Here is a 25,491-nt window from a genome sequence, read left to right as displayed (position 1 = left end):
GTCATCTGACTATTACAGACAGATTGATTTTAATAGTTCTCAACTATTTGATAACGTGTGCTTGCAGTGATGTCATACGTGCTTGTTCTCAGTTCTGTCTTTTTTAAAAGGGAATTTTACTTTATACATTTTCGAAAACTAGAAATATTATTTTGGAAAAAAAAGTTTGAGTATTACTTTGATATTTAGTGGAGCTGCTGCTTCCAATCATCTGATCACTTCGGATGCTCTGATAATGTTAGATAAAACCTCTTTATCAGTAATACACTGGAGTCCTACAGCACTACTTTCCATATTCAACAAAACCTCTCTTTGCATAGATACGTGTGTGTAAAAACAGGACATTCATACTGAGGCCAGAGTGCCATCGACGGTAATTATAGAGACAGCAAAATCCTTTAATGCTGGGAAAAATAAAATGCTGGGTGTCTCATAAAATTTCAGAACCTGATTTCAAACGAATTATAACAAAGAGGAGATAAACTTTAGCATGGTGGACTGTTCGACAGGCTACATTTGTAAGTATCAGATTCTATAAAATAGTTGATAAATATAAGACTATTGGTTTGATAGAAATGACTAAATGGATGCTGATTTCAACAGGGGGACGGCTGGGAGTGTTAGTTTTTCTAAGAAGAAAACAAACTAACAAACACATATTCTTTGGCCTGGCTTTCTATAGTTCAAACAAAACTTACAGTCACTATATAAATGAATCTTCTGAATTGGGCAACAGAGGAAATACTACAGTTTTAAAGTACATTATTTTATTTTATATGGTTTTTGTGTATGTGTTCATTTTAAATGTTTTCCATTTTATATGTTTAGATTAAAACATATTATAAAATCAGACATTTCTGAATTGTTTTAAAAATCATGCATTACCAAATTATTAGTTCCATTACTTTATTAGTGGTACTGAACCCAGGTGTGATTATAAGGTTTATCTGAAATATTGTTAATCTTTATTTTACAGAGTTCTTTTATGTTATGCTTAAGCACGACTATGTACAAATTTCTTGCATTTTTTAAAGGATAAGAAATTTGTGCGCTGTGGTAAAAAAATATTGCTAAAATGTAAATTGCTCCAAATTTTACTAAATTTTATGTAACATGCTGTATCATAAAGAAACATATTTAAATGCAAGTATATGTAGACAGAACTGCTTTAAGAAAATTTATTTATTTTATAACACTTTAAGATTTCATTTAAATAATGGAGGAAACAAATCTATTTCTGGCATACTACTAATACAACTCAATCCATTATCAATGCATTTATAATCACTCTGAGTATTAGATTCTATCAATGAAATGTATTTCTTTCAAATAATGATCAGGAGAAAACAGTAGGCAAAATCACTATGGAGACATAAACTTGTTCTAAACACTCTATGCTTAGATTGTGAAAGCACACACTAGTTTTACCAAGAGAGTATTGAAAAATAAAGAAGATAAGCAAATTAATACACAATGTTAAGATAAATACAGATTATTTAAAGAAAAAGCAATGGTAAAATACAAATTAAAGTAGTATAGAAATTTTTATAATAATCCATGAAATTAACACAGTTTTAGATAAAGAGTTAATAAAAAATGGGAATAACCATAATCCAGAATTTATGAGGTGGAAAAATTATTTACTTAAAACTTAAGAGTATTTATAGACATCCTTGCCAAATACGCATTCTCCAGGAAGCACACAATAATCTTTTTGTTTTTGTTTGATTTTGCTATTATTTTATTTTTAGGTCAATGGAATGTTTCCACTTATTATACCACCAACATGAGAAAAAAATGATCACTGTTTCTTTGAAGCTTGGTAAGTTTACCCACAATTTAAATCAGTTCTATGTCATGCCAATTTAGATCACTCTTTCACTGGGAATACTCTTTTTTCCAAAGTAGATTTATAGTCCTATAAAATATTTGAAATTATTTTTTTTTATTTTTATTTTTTTGTTGAGATGGAGTCTCACTCTGTCGCCCAGGCTGGAGTATAATAGCACCACCTTGGCTCACCGCAACAGCCACCTCCCGGGTTCAAGCTATTCTCCTGCCTCAGCCTCCTGAGTAGCTGGGATTACAGGCGGGCACCACCATGCCCAGCTAATTTTTGTATTTTCAGTACAGACAGGGTTTCACCATGTTGGTCAAGGTGCTCTCGAACTCCTGACGTCATGATCCACCACCTCAGCCTCCCAAAGTGCTGGGATTACAGGCATGAGCCACTGCATCCAGTCATTAATTTTTATTTTTATCAGTGTTGACTATTTTGAAGGGTATAACTAAAGATGACCTTGGCTGGATTTAGCTAATAAACAAAATAAATTTATCAATAGGATGTTTTAATGAAATCTTACCCTAAAGAACATTACTTTTGTAAAAAAAACTTAGGATGTACCCTTTATGGAATTACCAAAATATTTCTTTAGAAGTTGTCAATTGTAAATGTGAGAGGATTTCATTCTGCCACTCTATATTGGTGCTATTAAACTGTCGATTGAGATGTATTATTTAATGATAAATATTGTTGAATACAGGATTACAGATACTTCTTTATAAACCACTGGTTATTTTGCAAATTACTCATCCTCAAACTGTGGATTATATTTTCTAATTTTGTCAGATGATATTCCAAGGCTGCCTTTTCTCTTCTCATTTTAGAGGTATGAGAATTTTAATTTCTACTTCTGCCTTTGATCTTCGGAATATTTTGTCATTTTTTTTTCTCATTGTTTTATCTCCTTTTTCCTTCATGTTTAAGTCTTGCATGTTCCTTTACTATAATATTATTAGTGCTTTCATTGGAAGAGATAATAAACTCAGGTGGTCAATCTGACTTTTCTTCCCTGAAGCTGGGTTAAATATTCATGAATTTGTCTCTTAGTTTCAATGTGGAGAGCATTATAAGGATGCGGGGTGGGGGGTTCTGTGATATTCCACAAAGGCCTGGTACATGTTGTTTGTGAATCCAGTGTAATCAATAGAAAGAAACACAGACAAGTGGATAGACTTTCAGTTCTAGAAATCTTAGAATACAGGTGGGAAGACACCCTGGTGCTCTGGGCACTGGAGCAGAACTCCAGTCACTGGGACAGTGTCCAGTCTCCAGTCCCATTTCCTAAAGGACAGGAACAGCAGAGAACTTAGTATGGTCTATTTGTTCTGTGCATAACACATCTCGTACACAATTCTGTCACTAAATATTTTCTGCAATTTAATCATTGATGTTTTTATGACATATCTATTTGTATTCCATAATTTAATAAATTTGCAGATTTAATCATTGATGCTTTTATGACATATCTATTTGTATTCCATAATTTAGAATGCTAACCAACATATAAACAACTGCTTATATGTAATTATCAAATCACATTCTAATGTAACAAGTTCGGGAACTTGAAGTCTAGTAGCAGTAGATAAGTCAGAAACGTAAATAACATTATATATGTATTACTTCATTTTCAATGTCACCTATTAAGTGGCTTTGACCAAGGAACTTCCACTGAATCAGTCATGTAGCTGAGCACAGGGCTGCTATTAGTCTACAAAGAGTCTTGACTGGAATTACTAAAAAGTAGCCTTTTCACCACGTGAAGGAAGCCGCACTTGGCTCCACACTTGGCAAGGGAAGTCTGGGTGGGTCTCGGCCTCTCTCTCCTTTTGGACCAGGCATCTCCATAGAGAGAACAAGCTGAGTAACTGGATTTAAAGGGAAGCTGTGGCTGGGCTGTCTTCTTGTCCCTTTTTCTGTAACACCCAAGCATCCCTATGTTCCCTGGGAGCCCCAATCCATCAGCATGATACATTCACACACTCAGATGTCTGGGAATCACTGTTGTAGACCCAACTAATTCTAAAGCTGGGACTCGGCCACTGATAGAATGTGTGAACGACAGAAATATAGAAACACGGGAACAGCAAAAATTCAGAGAAGGAGGATTTGCAGATTATATGTTGACATGTTGAAGAATGAATAAAGTTAATGGGGAAAACTTGTGAGCTCTGAGATGAAATTTAAAAAGAGGAAAAAATGCAGTCTAACAGAATATGTGTTTCCTGGTACGTACAAAAGAACTCAGGAACTATTTCCAGAGTGGCATTACGCAAGTAGCTGAAGGAAAATCAAATATGAAGAAAGAAAATTTTTGCATACATGTTATTTTTCTAATCTTTATAGTTCTATTTTAGAAAAAAGGAAAAGGAAGTGAGTTCTTCCGCCAAAATGAGCATCTGAGGTTTCATTAATATGCCCAAGGTCACACAGCTAATAAGAGCCTGGCCTCAGGCACATGTCTGTCTGGCTTCAACCCCCAGAATGATTTGAATGTACTCTGTCAACTCACAGGAGCTGTGGGAACCCCCTAAGCTCTGGTGCAACATCCAGAAATTACTTTACCTTCATTGTACTTCTGCCCGTAGTGAGTGCTGCACACTAAGACCGTTCTGCTTTTGCCAATTTCATTAAATTTATAAAAGAAAATATGATAACCTATTAATAGACGTACATTTGAGTTACAGGAATCACCACACAAAAAAGGTCTGAAAATATGTACACACAGCTCCAACAAATCAAGTGAGAAGGCAGTGGGAGAGAAAAACTATCGTTAAAAATACAGGGTAAGGAAGAGGTCAATTGTCAGTAGAAGACAGAGATGACTAATTATACTTACAGAGAAGACGTATGAAGGAAGTAAATTTTTTCCCATCCTTTTACTTAGAAGATAAGCTTCGAGTCATTGTGTAACTAGATTATATGGGTGATCACAGAGATAAGGAATCGTGAAACTTGAACAAATGTAGTTCAAGGTCCAATTACACATTGGACCAGCTATTGACAGCCAGTCAATGTAACATTTCAGTGTTAATCATTTTCAGGCAGAGTTATCTTTCTAGAAAAAGGTTTTTATTTTCATCACACTGCTATTTAAAGATTTCTGTGGATTACTTTTACTAAAAAATAATCTAACATCTTTAGTCTCCTATTTAAGGTCATCTAGAACCTAGCTATACACACAAACATATCCCTTTAATAAACTCTCCCTTTTGCTTAAGTAATGTTAATCTGTGTTTGCAACGGGAAGAGTCCTAATACGAATTGACCTATTCCCCTTCCACTGTGTTCCTTCCCGTAGATACGTGTCACTTTCTTGTGTCTTGGTCCTCCTCACTTACAGCAGAGACCCACATAGAAAATGAAGCCCATCAGACGACATTGCCCATATGCTCTTATCTCCAACCCTTTATTTTCTCTTGCTTTCTTCCTTCTTGTTTCTATCCTCCCTGCTCTGCGGAAACCACTCTCAGCAAGGTCATTAACAAGCATCCTGTGAACAACTGTGACAGTTTTTGATCCTTTGCCCTCTTAAGCTCTTCACGGCTTTTAACACTCAATTGGCCACTCTTTCCTTTTCAACAAACTCATTCCTTGGTTTCAGTGATACTGTGTTATTCTGGCACAAACTTCTTTTTCACAGTCTTTCTCTTAAATGTTTGTGTTCAGGAACTTATATTGGGCTGTCTGCTTTTCATAGTTCACATTCTCTTCCTAGACCATCTCTTTTTTTTTTTTTTTTGCTCCTCTTATAAGTTTTATGAAAATAGTCAATTTCTTCTCTTTCTGTCTCACCTTCCATATCCAATGGGTCAACAAATTCTAATAGTTCCTCCTCCAAAATGTCTAAAATGTCTCTCCTTCCCATCATCTCCACTGCCATCTTCCTAGCCATTCCTCACCTGAACTCCTGCAGTCACCCCCTAACTGGTCTCCCTGATGCCACTCTTGCCGCAAAGCAATTTATTCTACTCACAAACCTGTTTCAAATCTTATCATGTCTGTTCTGAATTTTAAATCCTGCAGTGATTTCCCAGCTCCTTACTATGAAATCTACAGCCTGGATGGCTTAACATGCTCCGCCTCTGCCTAGCATTACAAATTCTCCCACCGCTTTCTTGCTGCAGTGAACATTTTTAAACATGATTACTGATTCAATCCTAACTCTCTAAGCCTGTCAGCTCTCTCTCTCACTCTGTCTGCCACACTGTAAATTCGTGTAATATAAATCCTTTTTTCTTTTTTTGAGACAGCTCTGTCACCCAGGCTGGAGGGCAATGGTATGATTACGGCACACTGCAGCCTCAACCCCCCGAGCTCAAGTGATCCTCCCACCTCAGCCTCCTGAGTAGCTGGGACTACAAGTGCACACAACCATGCCCAGCTAATTTTTTTGTGTGTTTGTTTGTCTTGTAGAGACAGGGTCTCTCTATGCTGCCCAGGCTGGTCTCAAACTCGTGGGCTCAGGAGATCCTCCTGCCTCAGCCTTGCAAAGTGTTGGGATTACAGGCCTGAGCCGCAGCGCTCAGCCTAAATTCCTTTTATGTCCTCAGTGGGACATGACTCAGTGCCCCTGATTCTCTTCTTAAGTTGTCCCTCCTTCCCTCAGCGCACTCTTGTGTAACCCGCTGGTGCCAGCTCAGATATTGTTTGACTGGGCTGCCTTCGCTAACCCCTCAAGCCTAGTTAGGTTCCCTTTCTGAGGGCATTCAGGACCCCTGCACTTCCTGTATCTAAGTTCCCATCACATTTTGGGGATTTTTTGTTTTTGACACAGGGTCTCACTCTGTCACCCAGACTACAGCATAGAGGTAGAATCACAGCTTACTACAGCCTCCATCTCCTGGGCTCAAGAGATTCTCCCACCACAGCCTCCCAAGCAGCTGGGACTACAGGCACCAGTCAACATAACCAGCTCATGTTTTTTATTTTTGTAGAGACAGAATTTCACCATGTCGCCCAGGCTCTTCTAGAACTCCTGGGCTCAAGTAATCCTCCCCCTTTGCCTCCCAAAGTGCTGGCATTACGGGCATCAACCACTAGCCCTAGCTCACCACGTGTATTTTAATTGCTTGTCAGTGAGGACAGGAAGACGAGAGACAAGCTGTTTACGGATCACAGGCAGCCAGAAATTGGCAGATAACAAGTACTCAACAGACGTTTTCAATGAACCATAAAGACTGATATAAAAATTCATATATCCTTAATAATTATCCTCATTAAGAATAATTTATCCTTAATAATTCATTTTATGTGTGTGTATATATGTTTAGCAAACCATTTCCAGCTTTAAAATGTGGATATAATAACTCTTAACAAATCTGTGAGTTGTTTTCTGGAAGTCCTGAGTGAAAAACCTTCTATAACATGTATTGTTACATAAACGTGTCTGGGATGAATAAACTCTAACTGGATTTTAAAGTCAGAGTCCCTGAGCTCAGAGTAGATAAAACCAGGTAAGCAACACCCTTCTTAGAACTCACTCAGAAGGCAGTTTTTTATTTGGCTGTTTGCACTATTTCACTTGTCCAGTTAAAATGAGGCTAATTCTTTTTTAATATATTGAGGGAACTTTCTAAAAATAAGAATTGGGGCTGGGCACGGGGGCTCATGCCTGTAATCCCAGCAGTTTGGGAAGCTGAAGTAGGCAAGCTGCTTGGGCCCAGGAGTTCGAGACCAACCTGGGCAATGTGGTGAAACCCCTTCTCTACCAAAAAACACACCAGTTAGCTAGACATGGTGGCACATGCCTGTAGTCCCAGCTACTCGGGAGGCTGAGGTGGGAGGGTCACCTAAGACCAGGGATGTGAAGACTGCAGTGAGCCATGATCACGCCACTGCACTCCAACCTGGGTGAAAGTGTGAGACCCTGTCTCAGAAAAATAAAAATAAGAATTGTCACCAAAGAAAAGCCTTGGGAATTGGTGAATTCATTATTAACAGCCTCTAAATGAAAAGATCTTTTTCCAAAGACTGATGTTTTTTAAACCTAACTGTTTGATAAATAGTTAGGCCAGTTAAGTCAAGTCATTTACAAATCTAAGCACCTATATTTTTACAAAATATTTATGAAAAATGACTCATTTTATTTTCCTCTCTACTCTCCCACTGACTGTATTCCAGTAACTTCAAGAACCCATCCTTATTTTTTTAATTATTTATAATACTGTACATTCCTTAAAAACTGACTCTAACACATAATTATTTTAAATGACTAAATTATACAAATATGTACTATATTTCCTTAGAAAAATGAGCAGTCAGATTTGTTGGCTCTGTAAGATGCGCAGAGACGAATCTAAGAGGCCCCCTTCAAAGTAAGTAGCATTTAAGTTTCTATGGTAATTGTAAGGCACATTTATCAGATGATAAGTAGGTATATACTTATAAAACTATTATAACATATTTTGTTCCGAAAGTAAAATTTGCATTTACATGAGTCACTTCACCAGAAGAGCAGTCATGTGTTACTAAGATTCTGTTTTCATTATTTGTGTTTTACACTTGAGAATCCAGCAGGTTAAATGCTTTAGAATCTATTATGAATAGTCTCTGTTCTTTTTTAAAAACAAAGAATATTGTTTGTGTTAAAATGAGATTCTTTAGTCCAAAATATTTTCTTGGTTCCAACCCTCCACATATGAAGTGCCAGAAAGCTTCATCCCTAGATAAAGAAGGTGAGACTGAAAAAGGAATCAACTGTTTACTAAACTCCCACGTCTCTTCCTCCATACTTTGCCATAACTCAAAATGTAGCCATTTGGACAGGAACAGTGAAAAGAATAATGCCTGAGAAGAGGAATAGACCATTGTATGGGAGTTGCTCACCTCAACGAATCCCAGAGTTGAGAACCCCTGTTAGACTAACCATGAGTGCCTAACCTAAGCCATGTGCAGCCCTCAGTTCTGGCCACACCTTTCTGCATGGTCAGAGCCCCTGGCATGCTTTCACTAAAGTACCAAAATGTCCAAAAAGGCTTACACGCTGCTGTGTGACAGGGAGAAGGGGAAGGACGCTGCCATGGTGGGCAGGGTGGAGAGTAAGACCCAAAGTTCAGCATTTCAAATGACCAGTGAAAGCTACTGCACTACACAGGTATATCCGAGGACAAAGATACAACCTGCAAATTAAGGGACAGCTCTTCTTTCTTCTAATGATTCCCACAGAATCTCACTATCAGAGCTTACATTTCTTCTATCTGCCTTATAGACTCACTGTGAGAAAGGGGGAAGACCAAAAACACAAAAATCATATTAATGGAAAGCTGCCAGGTAACAGTTATTTCACAGATAAAAGTTATTTCATAGGTGCTTGGCATTCATGACCTAATTTAATTTTCATGATAACTCTGTGAGACAGACGTTATTTTCCCCCGTTTTATAGACAATAAAATTGGGGTTTGGAGCTTTTAAGCAAGACCAAGAACAATTAAGTACAGCACTGGCATTAGAACCTGGGCGTCTCACAGACTCTAAACCTTCTTCATTCCTTTGTCTGCAACATCACGGTATCTCAAAGTACTTTCACATCCGTGTTGGTATCCACTGCCCATCTGCCCAGAAGAATGGAGGGAACACAAAGGAGAACTTCTATCAGGAAAAAAGGCATTTCAAATAATTCTAATAAAGGCACCTGGATGGCCAAAGGCCAGCATTAAACTTGTGAGATCCTCAGAAAAAAACTAAAAGCAAAAATGGGGTTCAGTTAAAAACAAAATTCTATTTCCCATCTTTACTCCCAACCATAATTACTCCAATAATCTCTCCCCATAAATCTCATGAGTCTTAGAGACAGAATAATTCTCTTACCAACAATTATCGACACAGAATTTTAAGCTAACCCAACACATCGATGACTCTTCGCTCGTGCTGTAGATTTTATTCTTCTCTATATAATAGGAATGATTAGAACGAACAGGCACGCAATAAACCTTGCCTAGCTCTTTCCATTTCACTAGATTGAAAAGGTTATTTTAGGTTACTTTTTCTAAAGTTCTAACAAAATAGCAATGACTCAGATAGCATTTCATGGAAATGTTTTTTGAAAGCAATCTTAGCACAGTACACTGTTAAGCCTCCGTAGTGATGCAAGCAGCCCATCCAAAACTGGCAGGATTCATCTGATTTTTTGGAAAACAAAAGATCTTTGCCCTTTTAAAGACTGCCAATGTTTTTCCATGTTCTAGGATGCTTTTAATCGCTTTCACTAATCCTCCTCCACGGTGTTAGCAGCGTGCTAATGCTAATGGCTGTTCCTGAAGCACTAATTTTCAGGCTGACTCGAACAGGTATAGCCAATGGACAGTGCCTGCATCTGTCTATAGCCATCTTCAATTATCTCATTGTTGAAAGTAGGACGATTAAGAACGCACCACAAATTGAATGGCAATAAACCTTTTGGCTATTTCTTTTTTTTCTTTTTTTTTTTCCAACTTTTGAGTTCAGGAGTTACATGTGCAGATGTGCAGGTTTGTCACACAGGCCAATGCACGTCATGAAGGCTTGCTGCACAGATCACCGCATCACCTAGGTTATTAAGCCCAGCATCCATTGTGCTGTCTTAAAATGCTTTCGTATCTGCGTGGTATCCACTGCCCACCTGCCCAGGAGAATGGAGGGAACACAAAGGAGGACCTGTATCCGGAGAAAAGGTGTTTCAAGCCATTCTGATAACGGCACCCAGAGAGCCATCGGCCAGCATTAATTATTCCTGATGCCCTCCCTCCTCCCACACCCCACCCTACAACAGGCCCCAGTGTGTATTGTTCTCCCCTATGTGTCCATATGTTCTCAGCATTCAGCTCCCACTTATAAGTGAGAACATGCAGCATTTGGTTTTCTGTTTCTGCATTAGTTTGCTGAGGGTACAGGCTTCCAGCTCCAGCCATGTCCCTGCAAAGGAGGTGATCTGGTTCCTTTTCATGGCTGCATAGTATTCCACAGTGAATAAAGTTATTTGTATTTAAGAATACGGTCATTTGCCAGTTCACCTCATGAAGCTCAGCAAAATGAACAGAATTCCAGAATCTTTCACAACTATTTTCTAAATGGTAAATGGCTTCATTGATACCGTTTAAGTCAAATGTAACTTGACATAATACACCTTAATAAAAATTAAAACCGACAGAAAAATAATTCTAGAAAATAAGAAACTGAGAAAATATTAGCTTTAGGGTTACTAATTATATTACGTGAGTGCATGCAAATAGGTTTTGTGGATTAACTCTAAAATTCTAATAGATAAATAGGTAAACCCTTGGCTGTTTGCAACAGCAAACAGCACATAACCTTTTAAAAAGCCATTTGGCAATTTGTACCAAAAACCTTAAAAATGTGCCTCTTTTAACCAACTTTGATTCTACTTCTGCTAGTGTCCTTGAATTACTCTAACCATGTGGCCACGGCAAGCCTTAAACACAAGTGAGCTACATTTGAGTTTTAAAAGTGAAAAATGAGAGAAAATCAATATGCTGTTTGAGAACTATTAAGTGAACTGTGGAATGCCCACTATTGCTTGTAGCGTATTTCACCATCACTACAAGCAATATGACTATCAATGATTATATATTTGTAATTATAAATTATAACACTATAAACGAAGACAATTGTGACGGCATACAATGCTAAGTGAGAGTATACACACACAAAGTATACATACCCACATTAAAGAGTGTGATTACGCCTTGATTAAAAACACACAAACACAAATATAACAAATACACAAATACAAACACAAAAAAAACTTTTAAAACCCACATCAAAGTACTAATAGTGGTAATTTGTTAATAGGGAGATTATAGGCCTATGGTTCGGTATAGCACTTATTCAACTATATTTTCAAGTCTATACTATTTTCATAATTTTTATCATTTAAACAATTTAAATAGGAAAGATAACATGTAAAATATCATAGGAAGATAACTTTCCAACCAAAACAACACACAAATGGAATGTGAATATATTTTGGTGTCGTTTTCAAGATAATACAATTTTATTTAGTTCAACAAAAACCTTGAGAATATTTACCCCAAACGGTGCTTTTTGTTTCTTTTCAAAGGCTTACTTTGGAGGAAGTGTTACAGTGGGCCCAGTCTTTTGAAAAATTAATGGCTACAAAATGTGAGTATTGTGCGTATGTCATCTTTGAATAACTAGCGAGTTTCATTCTTTGAGGTAAAGGTGAGGGTGCCAGATGATGAACGTATGCTGTTCTTTTCACAGCCTTCTAACTGGCAACTGACACGTTTAAAAAAAGAAAACCTGAAAATAGTTTGTTGTGTCAACCACTATTATTTTCTCTAGTGTTAATTAAAACCAGATTAGTCACTGTGAGTATTTATTCTTCACAAGTATATGCTCAAAACCCCTTGGAAAATACGCTTAAATAGTAACACATACCATGGCTTCAAACACTTTTAACTAGCTGGTCTTGCTGCCTTCAAAAGTAAGAGTAAGTTTGAGTCTTGATGTTCTAAAACTCCTCCCCAAAGTTTGTGACAACATTTTCGGTGTTTGATTTACGTGGGACTATACATGGTTCTGTATATAGCTGTAGGTAAATATCGACATTCACATGGTATAAATTAGAGATATCAGCAATAGATGATAATATCAGCAAAGTCAGGGCTCATGCAGTAAAAATAAAGCAGGAGGTGCATTCAAGAGAATAGTCAATTGCGTTTGGGGTCAGTAATACTGGCAGGTTGTAGAAAATGATAAAACCAGGAGATAGGTACAGAAAAAAAATGTAGAGTGTAGTCACAGAAAATTCTCCTGTTGAATTTGGTAATTTTTTAAGTGGACTTGGTTCCCCTCAATGCCTGTTAATTTCTGCCTATAGACCTACCTCTTTATTTAAGATCTCATTTTAGCCTCTCTGTGAATATTTCATCTGTTTAGAACTATAGACTATGAAGGAGAGCGAGCTGTACTTTAACTCGTGGGGTGTACCAGTGGCTCTTCTGGGCAAGGTGCCTTCTGTTCCTCCTTGGGGGTTGCCATGCTCACTATCTTCTCCTTCTGACTCAGTTGTCACTGCCCAGCCTACAGAGCAATGGCAATAGGTGTAGATCCTTGGCTACTCTTACTGAAACACATTGATCAACGATTCTGGTACTTACTTCAGCCCCACCCCTAGGGCTAGATCTACCTCTACAGGCTCGGGTCGCCACCTGAGCTCTCCTTTTTTGTAGCATGCCTTTCCAATGGGCATTTGGGGCCATAGTTTCTTTCTTTGATGCAATCACCAGTGCATTTCACTTTTCAGGTATTCCCCCATAGTTTATAATGCGATTTGCCAGCATGAATGAGAATTTAAAACAAACATCTTCTGGGTCAATTTTAGAGCACTGAAATGAGATGAAGAGACAAAGGCGTATATTCAGTTAACTATATGGTAAATCTTTGTCCCAATCCTTTGTAATCCGCATTTAGCAACCTTGATAGATTGATCTCTTTCTTGGAGTTTCATACTCTTCATCTGCAAAATGGGAGTAATATCACGTATCCTTTCAGCTTTATTGTGCAGGTGAGATACAAAACATCTAGCTCAATGCCTAATATAGATTAGGCACACAGTGATCGGCAGTTTCTTTTAAGAGTAATAAAGTACATGTCTTTGAATAGCATTCTTTTTTGTCTGCTGCCTACCAACAAGTCCAAAACCACGGTATCTGGTACTCTCTACACCCTAACCCAAAACATTTTCTAAAACTTGTCTCAGCTATGCCCCTTCACACAACACGCCCTCCACCAATGTGACCGTCACTTCATTTTCTACTTGCACATCTGTGATTCTTCTGGTCCAGGCTTTTGTTCAAAGTCCTTTTCAACTCCACTTACTCTGTTCATCTTTGAAAGTCAAATTCCAGTGCCACTTTCTCCAGGAAACTGCTTTGACATTTTTCCTTTGTCTCCTATTTTGTTAGTGTTAACATTTACTCTGCTTTTAATTGTAGCTACTTTGTGTACTGGATTTTTTATATAGTAGCTTTCTCACTAGACTGTAAATTCCTTGAGAGCACAGCTTGCCTCTCATTTACCTTTCAAATCCCTGAGAAACTGAAAAAGTGCTTTGTAGCTAATGAGCATGTAATAAGTGTTCAATGAATAAATACAAAAAAAAAATTAGCGAGAAAAGATCAAAACTCCAAGCCATATTATGTAATCTTCTGTGCCAATCCTAGAAGCCTCATAAGCAAAGTGAATAGGCTTAATTATTTGGCAAGGATTTCGAGTGGTCATCTGCCTTGCTAGAATCAGCAATGTATAAATCTAGTGTCATGAGAATAAGAAAACGCTCTAGCAAAGGTGAGAATAGGGAAACATCACACTGCCTTTTATAAAAGCCAGCAAAAATAGGGTAAGAGCCTTTCCAGAAATCATATACTATGAAGTTTATGTAAAAATTTAATAATCACATAGTTAACTGATAAAACAAACCATTCTATGAATCATCCAGCCAATAAGATAAAACTAAGAATAAAAATATTAAATGTGCCAAAGGATAAAAATGTGTTTACCTTAACCAAGGACATTAGTAAAATGCATTCTTTAGCTGAGATACGCAGATGCATATTTTTACATAGATTAAAACATTATTTCTAAGAATATGTAGCTAAGAAACACACATGAAAAAGAAATAAATCAGCCAGGGTGTCAATAGATGAACAGGAATTGGTTTAGAGATGTTTGTTGGGGAGCCATTAAGTCATAGTCATCAAAATATAATTAAATTCGACATCTTGGTGGGAAAGTGAGATCCAAGAAAACCATCAGTTTGAGAACAGAACTATGGCAAAATCCAAACGTTAGTTAGAAATTAAGAATGTTAGCAACTTAGACGCATTCAAGATATGCTATTTAAGGATACATTATTCACAAATGATTTTTCAAATGTAAAAGTTTTTTTTTTTAAAGAGTGTATGTGTTCAATATTCATTCAATAAATATGTATTAAGTACTCTTTAAGCATCTGGCAGTGTGCTTAGGAAAAAAAAAAATCCACGGGCTCATAACAATACCATACACAAAAAAAGATATTTTTGAAAACTGAAAACCCCCTAGAAGAAAACAAGGAAGGCTATCATTTTTGGCACATTAAGGTAAAGTAGAAAATAGTGATTAAAGCGACATCTAGTAACACCCTGAATGGAATTCCGAAGACAAAACAAACTTGTTACAAATGGTAGCCTTTGACAAAAAGTTTCATGGAAGGTTGCATATGGGGCCTGAGCAGCAGCATTTTAAAGACAGAAAGATGGTTTAGAAGAAGTGAGCAAAATAAAGATAAATAGGCATGCCTTTCACTGAAGAAATGTAGTGTGAAACATTCCTCAGGATTTGGTACGAAAACCAGTATCATTAAGAACTCTTCACAGTGAATTAGGCAGAAAGCACCCTGAAAATTCCCAAGTATACAGGTCACAGAAACTTCTCCAAGTTTCCAAACATCTAAGTTCTAAGGAAATAACTAATTTTCAAATGGGCACAGAATTAGTGAGAAGTTTTTAGACCAGCCAGGAAAGTTTGTCTGAGCTGTTAGTCATCTTCCCATAAAACTATCTAAGAGAAACCTAAGATTTTTTTATTTGAATGGTGTTGACTCAAACTATGGCTCTACACCCAAAAATACGGTTAAAGTTTCAGGCATTCCTAGGGTGAAAACTGGGGAAAAAAAAAAAAAAATCCTGCGGGTATTTCTAATGGCTTAACATCAGTAGAGATACAGTAGAACTAGAAAAGATACCAAAAAAAAAAAAAAAAAAAAAAAAAAAGCATCTGAAATAACATGGGGAACTACAATCACCTAAACTCCAAGGACTGAAAAAAAATCAAAATCTATAATGCCAGAAAAAATTGAGCTAGAAGATTCATACTTACATTTATTGACTAAATCACAAAAGTTGAGAATAGGGATTGCCTGTTGATATTTGAGTACATTATGCTTCCTATAAATAACAAGAAAGTTAGTAAAACCACCACTAACTGCCTTGGATGACCCATTCAATCCTGCCCTGTGCCTGGCAGAGGGTCCCAGCACCGGGGACACTGGGGTGAAAGGGGCACAAGCAGTCAACGTGCTCAGCTGGTGTGCTCCCTCTAGAGGGAGGAGACAGACAAGCAAACAAGTGAATAAATAACTCTGCAAAGGGATTCGTGCTTTGAAGAAAATAAAACCAGGTGATATGAAAAAGAAAGGCAGGCACAAGAGTGTAATTTAATTGGATACTTAGAGAAGGACTGTCAGAAGGGGTAAACTTTGAGCAAAGAGCTGAATGATGAGAAGCAGCCATGCTAGAGTCTGTGGGCAGAGTGGCCCAAGCAGAGGGAAACCGTGTTCAAAAGGCCCTGAGAGATGAGTGAGGGCAGCGTGTTCACATAATCAAAAGCAGCTCAACATGACAGAAGCACAGGGCCCCATAGGCCACATGAATAACCTTAAATTGCAAAGTAGCAAGATTAAATGTACTTTTAAAAGATCCCCCTGATTCTCTCCTGAGGAAGTAAAGTAGAAAGACTAGCTAGAAGGCTGCTGCAATAATTCAGGTAAAATTGGAACTCAGTGAAGAAGACAAGGCTGGGAGAATTTGCACGTAAATGCTAATGAAAGCCATAGGGCCATGAGACCACTGAGGGGCAGAGTTCAGACAAAGGAAAACACACCCAGAGATGAAATTTAGGTGTGTACTACTTCCAAGTCCAGGTAAGCAGAGAGGTCAGCGAAGTGGATGGAAAAGTGAAGAAAGAATGACCCAAATTGCACATTATCGTGGAAGCCAAAGAAGGGAGTGTTTCAGGAAGGAAGCTGCAAATTGTCAACAGGCTGAGAAATCAGGTGAGGCGAGGAACAGTGGCCTCTAGACACGGCAATATGAAAGTCAACCGTGCCTCAACAAGAGCAGTTTCACGGGTGTCGTGGAGACAGGTAGAAACAGAAGTGAGACACAGGATAGGGAATCATTTACGAAAGTTTTGCTGTGGAGGTCTGCAGAGAAAAGAGCAGCGACTGAAAGCGAAAATGAGGTCAACAGCGGGAGTTTGAGTCAGTCGTTGTTACTAGTTACACTTGGGAAATACAGCCACATATTTGTATGATGACGTCAACTATTCATGAGGAAGAAACTGACGACAGAAGAGAGTGGAGAGGATTATAAGAAGAATAGAGGAACGTGAAGTGATAGAAAAAACAAAAGTAGAAGGGAACCAGAAGAAAATTGTTTAGCCATCCCGAAAAAGAACAGGGAAACTTGCCTCTCAGGAGGGAGGTTATAAAGGAATGCAGATGGAAGTACTCTGGTCATTTGCTGGAAAGAAGACAGTGAATATCCATCCGATTAATCTGTGCTCTCACTGAAGTCTGAGGCCAGGTCTCCATAGACTGCTGAGAAGAGGATGTGTTCGTATGTTTTAATGTAACAAGGGAGAAGGTGTGAAGCAGTTTCTGCAGATTGAGAGAGCCACAATACTATGGAAGGATCACTGGATAACTGGGCAGTGTTGAGTGTCCGTTTAAAATCTGAAGCTATTATTTCAAATGAAAAACCACAGCTGTGCATTTTTTTCTGGCTTGTTCAGGTCGCCCCAACACACGCACAGAGCAGACATGAAGCCATTCCAGATAAGCAAGTGCTCCAAATCACAGAGTTCGCTTCAATCTTTGGATCAAAATCATCCTTGAATGCACTATTTTCCACCCTTTCTAAATTATCACAATCCCATGCAGACAACCTTAGAAATGCCAGTCAGTTAGTGTAGGGTTGCCCTCCTGCCAAAGACAACGAAGGCTGCTCCGTATGGTGATCCATCTGCGTGGGCTGGCGCATCTTCATCGGCATCACGGTGCGAAGTCGGCAGCAGAAGTTACTGATGGTCACCGTTGCTCCCTGTGTACGTCCGGATCCCAAAGGCAGAGTGATTCTCTTCACTGTTTTCACCTGTGCAAGCTCCTTTGCTGCTCAGCGTGATCGGCAGGTTCCTACACTGTCACTATTCCAGTCTCTGCTACCTCCTGCTGTTGCCATGGTTCCCTTCATCAGCCCTCACGTGACCTGCACTGCCTGCCTCTGCCCTTCCCACTTAGCACTTTTTGTCTTCTTTAACTTCTCGGGCTCTTCTTCACTTTGCAAAGGGAAAAAAACCTGGCCTGGTATAGACATCACTGCTACATTGGTACATTTTTTCTTTTTTTTTTGGTGTTGCTTTCAGAAAAGCAAAAAGTAATAGCATATCCAATGTAATCCTATGGTCTTTAGTGCTTCTTAGATATTGAATAATTAGGGTCTGCTTCTTCACTTTTCAGGAGCCACAGAGTCATTTTGAAACATAGAAACATGAGGAATCCAAAAGGCCAAACTGGCATTCGTGTGTTCAGTACCCGCAAACTGGCATTCGTGTGTCCAGTACCCGCAAACTGGCATTCGTGTGTTCAGTACCCGCAAACTGGCATTCGTGTGTCCAGTACCCGCAAACTGGCATTCGTGTGTCCAGTAGCAGGCAGTGTTGAGGCACTGGGTGCATGAAGATGTATAAGCTGCAGTCCTAATCCTCTAAGAGTTCGCCGGAATAAAAGGAAACCACAGCAAAGAGGGCTGACCTTTGTCACTGGGGCAATGGGAATTGTTGAGCGGGGAAGGGTTGTGGCTAGATTTTTGTTTTAAAGGGTTTTCTCTAATAAAATGACAGAGAAAATTGAAAGCGGGATCGGATAGATGAATCAAGGCTTCTTTAGATTTGATGGTTTACAAATATATCTAAAAAATCGCAAACAAAAATAATATGTAAAAGGAGAACAGAAGGTAATGCAATAAAGAGAACAGAGATAGTGTCTTTAGTGTATTAAAGAGATACTAGCAATGCAAAGAAAAAACAGACAAATGATTTAGAATTCACAGGAAAAAAAGAAATGGTCAGTAAAAATGAAAAACGGTTTAAGCATTAATATTTTACAACTGCATATTTGAACAATTACAAGTTACTGATTTCGCCACATTCGAGTGAAGAGGGTGGAGTAAGTCAACACTGCCACTGGGAATGAAAAATAATGAAATCCTTCTGAAAGCAATTTTACAATATATATCAAGAGTCTCCAAAAACCATTGCATCTTCAATCTAAAAATTCTACTACTTTAAGTCAATTCTTTTCTCTAAGAAAATAGATATTCAAAGATTTATAAGCCAAAATATTCAATGTAGGATAACTTATAACCAAGAAAAGGGGAAACGATCTAAATTTCAATAATAATTGGGAGGCTAAATATATTATGGCCTTACCCATCAATAGACTATTGCATGATCATTTCAAGTAAAAAGGAGAAAGTATTTGCTATGTGCTATTAGCTATGAAAGAATAAGAATGATACACAATTGCTTTCCTATGATAATGCCGATAAGATCATTCCAGCGTGTACCTGTGTTTGTACAGATTAATGAATTCTAGCTAGGTAGGCAATTAGTCATGAAAAAATGATTAAAAGAATGAAAGGAAATATACCAAATTGTTAACAGGGCTTATTGCTTTACTAGACGTTTTCTGCATTAAAAATGGTCCACAGTTCTTTAAGCTGTATTTATAGTATTAATAATATTAATAACAATGACAAGGAAGGAGAAAAATCAGAAATTATTAACAGCATAGAAGCCATAACAGAGAATTTTAATAAAACTGAAAAATTCACTGTAAAACTCCACACGGATTATTGTAGAATTATGAAATGCATGATCCCCAGTGGTACAGATTGAAAATAAAATGTATTTTAAATTGGTTTAGAGGCATTTCTAATGGTGCCACAACATAGCACACCTTTGGGATCTCCTGCCTGATGTAAGCCTTGCAGTCTTACAGAAAAATATCATTCTGGAATAGATGGGCCACTGTTCTGACTCAGCCATGAGAAAGCCCACGTTTCCCTTCTGCATCAAGAACACTGGCATGTGTCACCTTGTGTGTCATAGAAATACTAATTTTAGTGACAAGCTTTAGAAGAACAGGCTAGAGATTCCCCCAGGCACCACTCTCACTCTTTAAGGAAAAAGTACACACTGTGTATGACATAAGCCATTTCTTTCATCCTTCCAATTTAAATGAGCAATTCTGTTGTTTATCCCTTATTCACTCTGCTCAAGTAGAATCTCTTGAGCATAAATGTTCTGGAATTAGTATCATTTAAAACTTCAGGACAGCCTACATCGCCTGATTTAGAAAAGGCTTTTCCACCTTGTAATTCACTTGTTGTGTGAATCAATAGAAATTCTAAACTGAGCAATTCAGTTGTGACTTTAATAGTTACTAAGATTCCTGGAACATTTTTACACAAATGCACTGTCAGCCGCTAGCTTGAGTAACTTGCAGCATACTGAGACAAAAATTAGCCTGATGAAGACGGAATTCTGTCAAATACGCCAATGACATGAGTCTACTCATTGTGTACACTAGAGTTATATCTGAAATATCAGACAGGCTCAAGTAGTCCAGCTTTCGTTAGTTATCACACAGTAACAAGTGACATAAAATCCTTGTGATTTACAGTAATAAAGATTCACTTCTTTTTCACGATACACAATAGCTAGGGTCAGCTCCAGTTCTATTCCATGCATTCATTCCAACCTTCAGGCTAAAGGAGTAGCTCTTTTCTAGAATATGCTCTTCTTTTGGTGGCTGTGAGACATGGGAAACTGAACCACATGATTGTTCTAAAACCTTCTGCTTGAACATGTCCATGGCACTCCTGCACATATTTCATTGCCTAACAAAAGTTCAATGGCCAACCCTGATATAAACGGGACATGGAAGTATAATCCCCTGACACGAAGATCAGGAAATAACTGAGGAATAATACTACAATCTGCCACATCAAGTATCTGAAATATATCATATTTTAATAGTATATATAGAATACTATATATCTAAGCGGTATATATAGAATACCATATATCCATGCAGTATATATACAATACTACAACTTGGGATCTATGATCTGTGTATTTATGTGTGGAGAGACAGATAGATAGAAGAAATAGATTGTGAAGACAGAAAAAAAGATAGACAGACAGACAGACAGACAAACAAAGCAATGCATATATGGCTTCATTAGCAAAAGACTTTGGTACGTCAAGAACAGTAGAACCATTTGGCCAGCCAAAAAGAAGCAAGGATACTTCTTCCAATCTATCGGGAAGGAAATGAAAGAAACCAGACACAGATACAGTTGGTTCTAAAATGATAATCTATACACATTTTACTGTACAATTAGGCTAAACATAAACACAAATTCAGAACACTAGCTTGGAATCTAATATTGCCTCCAGATCATTTTCCTGCCCCTACCTACTCACCCACTCGGCCCATCCAAGTAGACTGTGTGACTGACATTCCATGATCCACAGATTTTTATCTGGCCTCTCATTTTTTTTTTTTGTTCCATAGCTAAGTACAAACTATTTAAATATTGGCTTCCAACTTTACTTGTTAAGCCACCAACAGCCTTTTGTTCTGATTCACTCGTTCATGTGTTTGTTTTTTGGTTTGCCCACGATTCAGCTATCTCTCTAATAGGAGTACCAATTCCTGCATCAGTGTTCTCCATTCCCACCTTTCTGTGCGTATGTGAGACAACACACAACTTAGAGTCACTTCAGTCTGAAAATAAACTTCTTGTTTGAAATGCCCCTCACGTTGGATAGGAATATCTAAGCTATATCATTTTCTATGTTATGTTTATATAATGCCTCCACCTCATCTGTCCTCTTAACTCATCTCATGTTATGTCCTTGTTGAACCATCTCTCACACCATGTCCTGAAGGCTGCATTTGCTCACATGATAATAATAATGCCATGCTCCAATTCTGAGTATTTCTAGGATACAATATTTATATTCAGCTTTCCCCAACTCCAGTGCCTCCTTAGAAGAGATCTACTTCTATTTGCATTCTTTTTCTTGAAGACAAAATAATTTGTTATCTTTGTTCCTTTATCACTGCTAACAAAGCCAAGCTGTGAAGGAGCCTGGCTTTCTAGTGCTAGAAAACTTGATATGATCTCTTAGATGAAGATCCAGGAAAATATGATCTTACTCATCATTTCCATTCCATTATTTCTCATAACAGTAAATGATACTGACCAAGAGTTATATCTACTATTATTTCTCGTAACAGTAAATGATACTGACCAAGATACTGTTAATAAAAATCCTGTGTTTTTGGAGGTGATAGATATACTTATGGCATTGATTGTGGTGACGGTTCCTTGAGTGTATACTTATCTCCAAATTCATCAAGTTGTACTAAACTATGCACAGCTTCTGATAAACAAAATATCCTATGCCAAGTGGTCATTATCCAGTGTGCCTACAAAAACATTTCTAGTAACATTAATCGAAAGTTACATTATTGTTTTCTCATTTAGCATTCCAATTCCTCAGATATACCAAGAGACTTTCTAGTCCCCCCAAAATTTAATATCTTGAACCTTAAGAATACTTGGTCCTCCCAAAGATTCCAATTAATATGCTATATTTGTGAGAGCTCTCCTAACCCTCTTCTTCAAATATAAGGTAGTGTCTCAATTGGAAAAGCTCCTCCTATGTTTATCCTTATCTAGGTGCTTCAGAAAGGCCCTTTAAGTTCAGAACTGGAGATACGAACCTCACATCAAGTGTCATTTGATGGTCACGCTGCACATAATCCCTATCCTGTACTAGATTCTGAGACAGTTTCTAGTATCCCGTTTGAATTTTTATTCCTCGCTTTCTCCCTTTTATCTGGCTTGAAACATAAACCATGAATATAAAGTTAAATTTTTCATCTGTCTGTGTTCTGCTCTGATTGAACATTAAGAAACACTCCAGGGTGTACAAACTGATTGGAATATCACTCTTCCATGGCTTGGATATTTTTCTCCCAACCTTGACCAAGAAGTTTACATTTGCAGCGCTGCTCTTACCCTACCATTTGGTATGAGATCTTACATTTTTCATGTCAGCTTCATGATGAGAGCCCTGTCCCCCTAAGCAGCTTCAAGTCTTTTTCCTAGGTTCTTCTCATGTCTCCTGTCCTATCTGTCCTAGACCCATCTACATTGGTGGGCATTTTATTCTGAGTGACTCATAATAAAGGGATGACCTCACCAGTGATCAGCATTGTCAAAACACGCTTCAAATGCTAGCTCTAAGTGTGTGATACACATGAAAACTGATATATAGAGATAGATGTAAAATACTTGTTAAATAATTTGTGAGGTTTTAATCAGACTTTTTTTAAACTGCATTGCTTAGATTTTTTGGTGAGTTTGATCCATGAAAATAAACTGATTTCTCCTCCACTTTTAGATGGTCCAGCCATCTATGCAGCATATTTAAAAATGGAGCACAGTGATGAGAACATTAAATTCTGGATGGCATGTGAAACCTATAAGAAAATTGCCTCACGGTGGAGCAGAGTTTCTATGGCAAAGAAGCTTTATAAGATTTACATCCAGCCACAGTCTCCTAGAGAGGTAACTACGTGACAGTGACAGGAATGGAAATCAGTTCATCCCTGCAAGGGCACTAATATCTCTCAAGCATCCATAAGTGTTGGGCACTTTACAACCAGTATCTTTGAAAATGCCATAAATTCAGTATAGCTGACCTTATTTTGCAGATAACAAACCTGAGACTCTGAGAACTTGTCCAGTGTTGCACAGCCGTCAAGTGGGAAAGTTAGGATTCAAAATCAGATCTACTGGTTCCAAAGCTTCTCCCCATTAAATTATCTTATTTTCTAGGAGACTTAAAAGAAAAAAGGAGTCTGTGGCAAAAGCATTGGCCTTGCCAGCAGGAACTGTACATACCATGAAGAGACATGCGGAAATCCTGCGTTGTTGGGCAATGAGAACTAAAAAGTCCTGTAAGGGAAGAGAGAGGATAGTGCATGAGATTTCTATCATGCAGGGCAAGCCCATGTTATTGACACATTCCCCAAAACTCTTGTCTGGAAAATACTTGGTTTATTGAAATAGCCACTTCTCTCCTCTGTTTATCCAGTTCTCTTCATTTTCTTCCCATTTCAGAGCATACTCAGTTAAAGCAACATTTGTGACCATTAAAGGAAAATAAATTTTAAAATAGCACCAACTTCTCTTTTTTTAAAATGAGACATTTGTCTTATAAACTCCCTGGTTTGTAGACTGCTACTAAAAAACCACTTACATCCTCCGGAACAAGCCATGGTTTCAGAGACTTCCCTCGTCTTGAGCCTTATCATTTTATTTTTTGTTCCTCTTGGATGTGGAAGTGGATATTTACTTTTAAAAAGCACGATGCTTATTTTTTATATATCTTCCTAGATGCCAATAATACTACAAAGAAAATTACCCTATTCCACTGAAAAGGAGAGCAGGAAATAAATTAAGTCTTTCTATTATATGTGCCTTTTTTCAACAATGCTTACTTACGCTGTACATGTAATTTCACTTTTCAGATTAACATTGACAGTTCGACAAGAGAGACTATCATCAGGAACATTCAAGAACCCACTGAAACATGTTTTGAAGAAGCTCAAAAAATAGTCTATATGCATATGGAAAGGGATTCCTATCCCAGATTTCTAAAGTCAGAAATGTACCAAAAACTTTTGAAAACTATGCAGTCCAACAACAGTTCCTGACTGTAACTCAAAAGTTTAAACAGAAAACAGCATATTGAAAGTGGTGGGTTTGATCTTTTAATTTAGAAAAACACAAAATCAGGAACACAGTACAAATAGAACAGCAAACAAACTATAAATTGACTTTTAGTTCCTGAAAAGAAACAGATGCCAAAAGCAATGGAATCTAGAATTTTTATAACATGAGTAACAAAATTTACAGCATACCTATGTAGTGCAATTAATATATACTGAAAAGAAGAGTCCTTCTTCATTACACAAACATTCTGAAGTTTTTACTGTAGTAGTCAACTAATGGATATTTCCTTTATTAATAAAATTCACTGTCATACAAATTAGTTCTTTAAAAACTGTCATATGAATTATGTTTCTAGCATGAAGATGTTCTATAGAGTACTCATAATACCTTGAATTTATAGACAAATGCTATTCACAATACAATCCATTGTATACCATGAGAAATATCAAAAAGATATGTTCTTGAGAGACATTTTATCTATAAAATTTTTCTACTATTTTGATCATAACCAAACTTCTTTATCACATGTATCTTCTACATGTATAACACTTCTGATGATTCTAAGCTCTTAAAAAATAGATGCATTTCTTCATTTGCGCTTACATTTACATTCCTATAAGGATATAAAATGTGGTTTCTATATTTTGAGATTTTTTTCCTTACAGTGTGAACTCATTGTTGTATTGGAAATCAATAAAGCCAAATATCAACTGAAGACTTACATGATTTTTTTCAAAGGTAAAACAAATATATTTTCTAGTACAAATTTCAAAAGGCCTAAGTTGGTATAACAGTGAGAATATATATTTTTATTTTCCATAGATTTCCTGGAAAGTGTAGACAATTTAACACATTCATTGGCTATTACCATCCTATCACTTTAAAATAGTAATAGAATCCAGATTCAACATCCATAATCAGAAGTTCATCATAATATTTACAAGCGTAAAATTTGATCTGTTCCATTTTATACTTAAAAGGGAACAAATC

At 37.4% G+C, this 25,491-nt stretch overlaps 1 protein-coding gene across 3 annotated transcripts; it reads left to right on the top strand.

The window, feature by feature from the left end:
- The first annotated feature begins 304 nt into the window (after positions 1–304).
- On the top strand, positions 305–25,491 carry RGS13 (regulator of G protein signaling 13). 3 transcript variants are annotated; one of them, XM_003938154.4, is made up of 7 exons: positions 305–518; positions 1,752–1,822; positions 2,630–2,669; positions 8,089–8,157; positions 11,898–11,959; positions 23,165–23,331; positions 24,297–25,491. In XM_003938154.4, exons 4-7 carry the CDS (start codon positions 8,093–8,095, stop codon positions 24,480–24,482), a joined length of 480 nt encoding a protein of 159 aa, XP_003938203.1. In that variant the 5' UTR covers positions 305–518; positions 1,752–1,822; positions 2,630–2,669; positions 8,089–8,092; the 3' UTR covers positions 24,483–25,491. The 3 variants fall into 3 exon arrangements, with proteins under 3 accessions (XP_003938203.1, XP_003938202.1, XP_074246178.1); XM_003938153.3 differs by lacking the exon at positions 2,630–2,669; XM_074390077.1 differs by lacking the exons at positions 305–518; positions 1,752–1,822; positions 2,630–2,669 and having other exon boundaries at positions 8,051–8,157.

Source organism: Saimiri boliviensis, chromosome 19 (assembly GCF_048565385.1).
Source record: "Saimiri boliviensis isolate mSaiBol1 chromosome 19, mSaiBol1.pri, whole genome shotgun sequence".
Classification (NCBI taxonomy): Eukaryota; Metazoa; Chordata; class Mammalia; order Primates; family Cebidae; genus Saimiri; species Saimiri boliviensis.
Note: the sequence above shows the minus strand (reverse complement) of the source record. Positions and strands in the feature narration are given on the sequence as shown.

Coding starts and splice junctions, on each gene's coding strand:
- RGS13 (XM_074390077.1), top strand. CDS start 8,051: ATGACTAAATTATACAAATATGTACTATATTTCCTTAGAAAAATGAGC. Junction 11,960..23,164: donor AAAATTAATGGCTACAAAAT/GTGAGTATTGTG, acceptor CTCCACTTTTAG/ATGGTCCAGCCATCTATGCA. Junction 23,332..24,296: donor AGCCACAGTCTCCTAGAGAG/GTAACTACGTGA, acceptor TTCACTTTTCAG/ATTAACATTGACAGTTCGAC.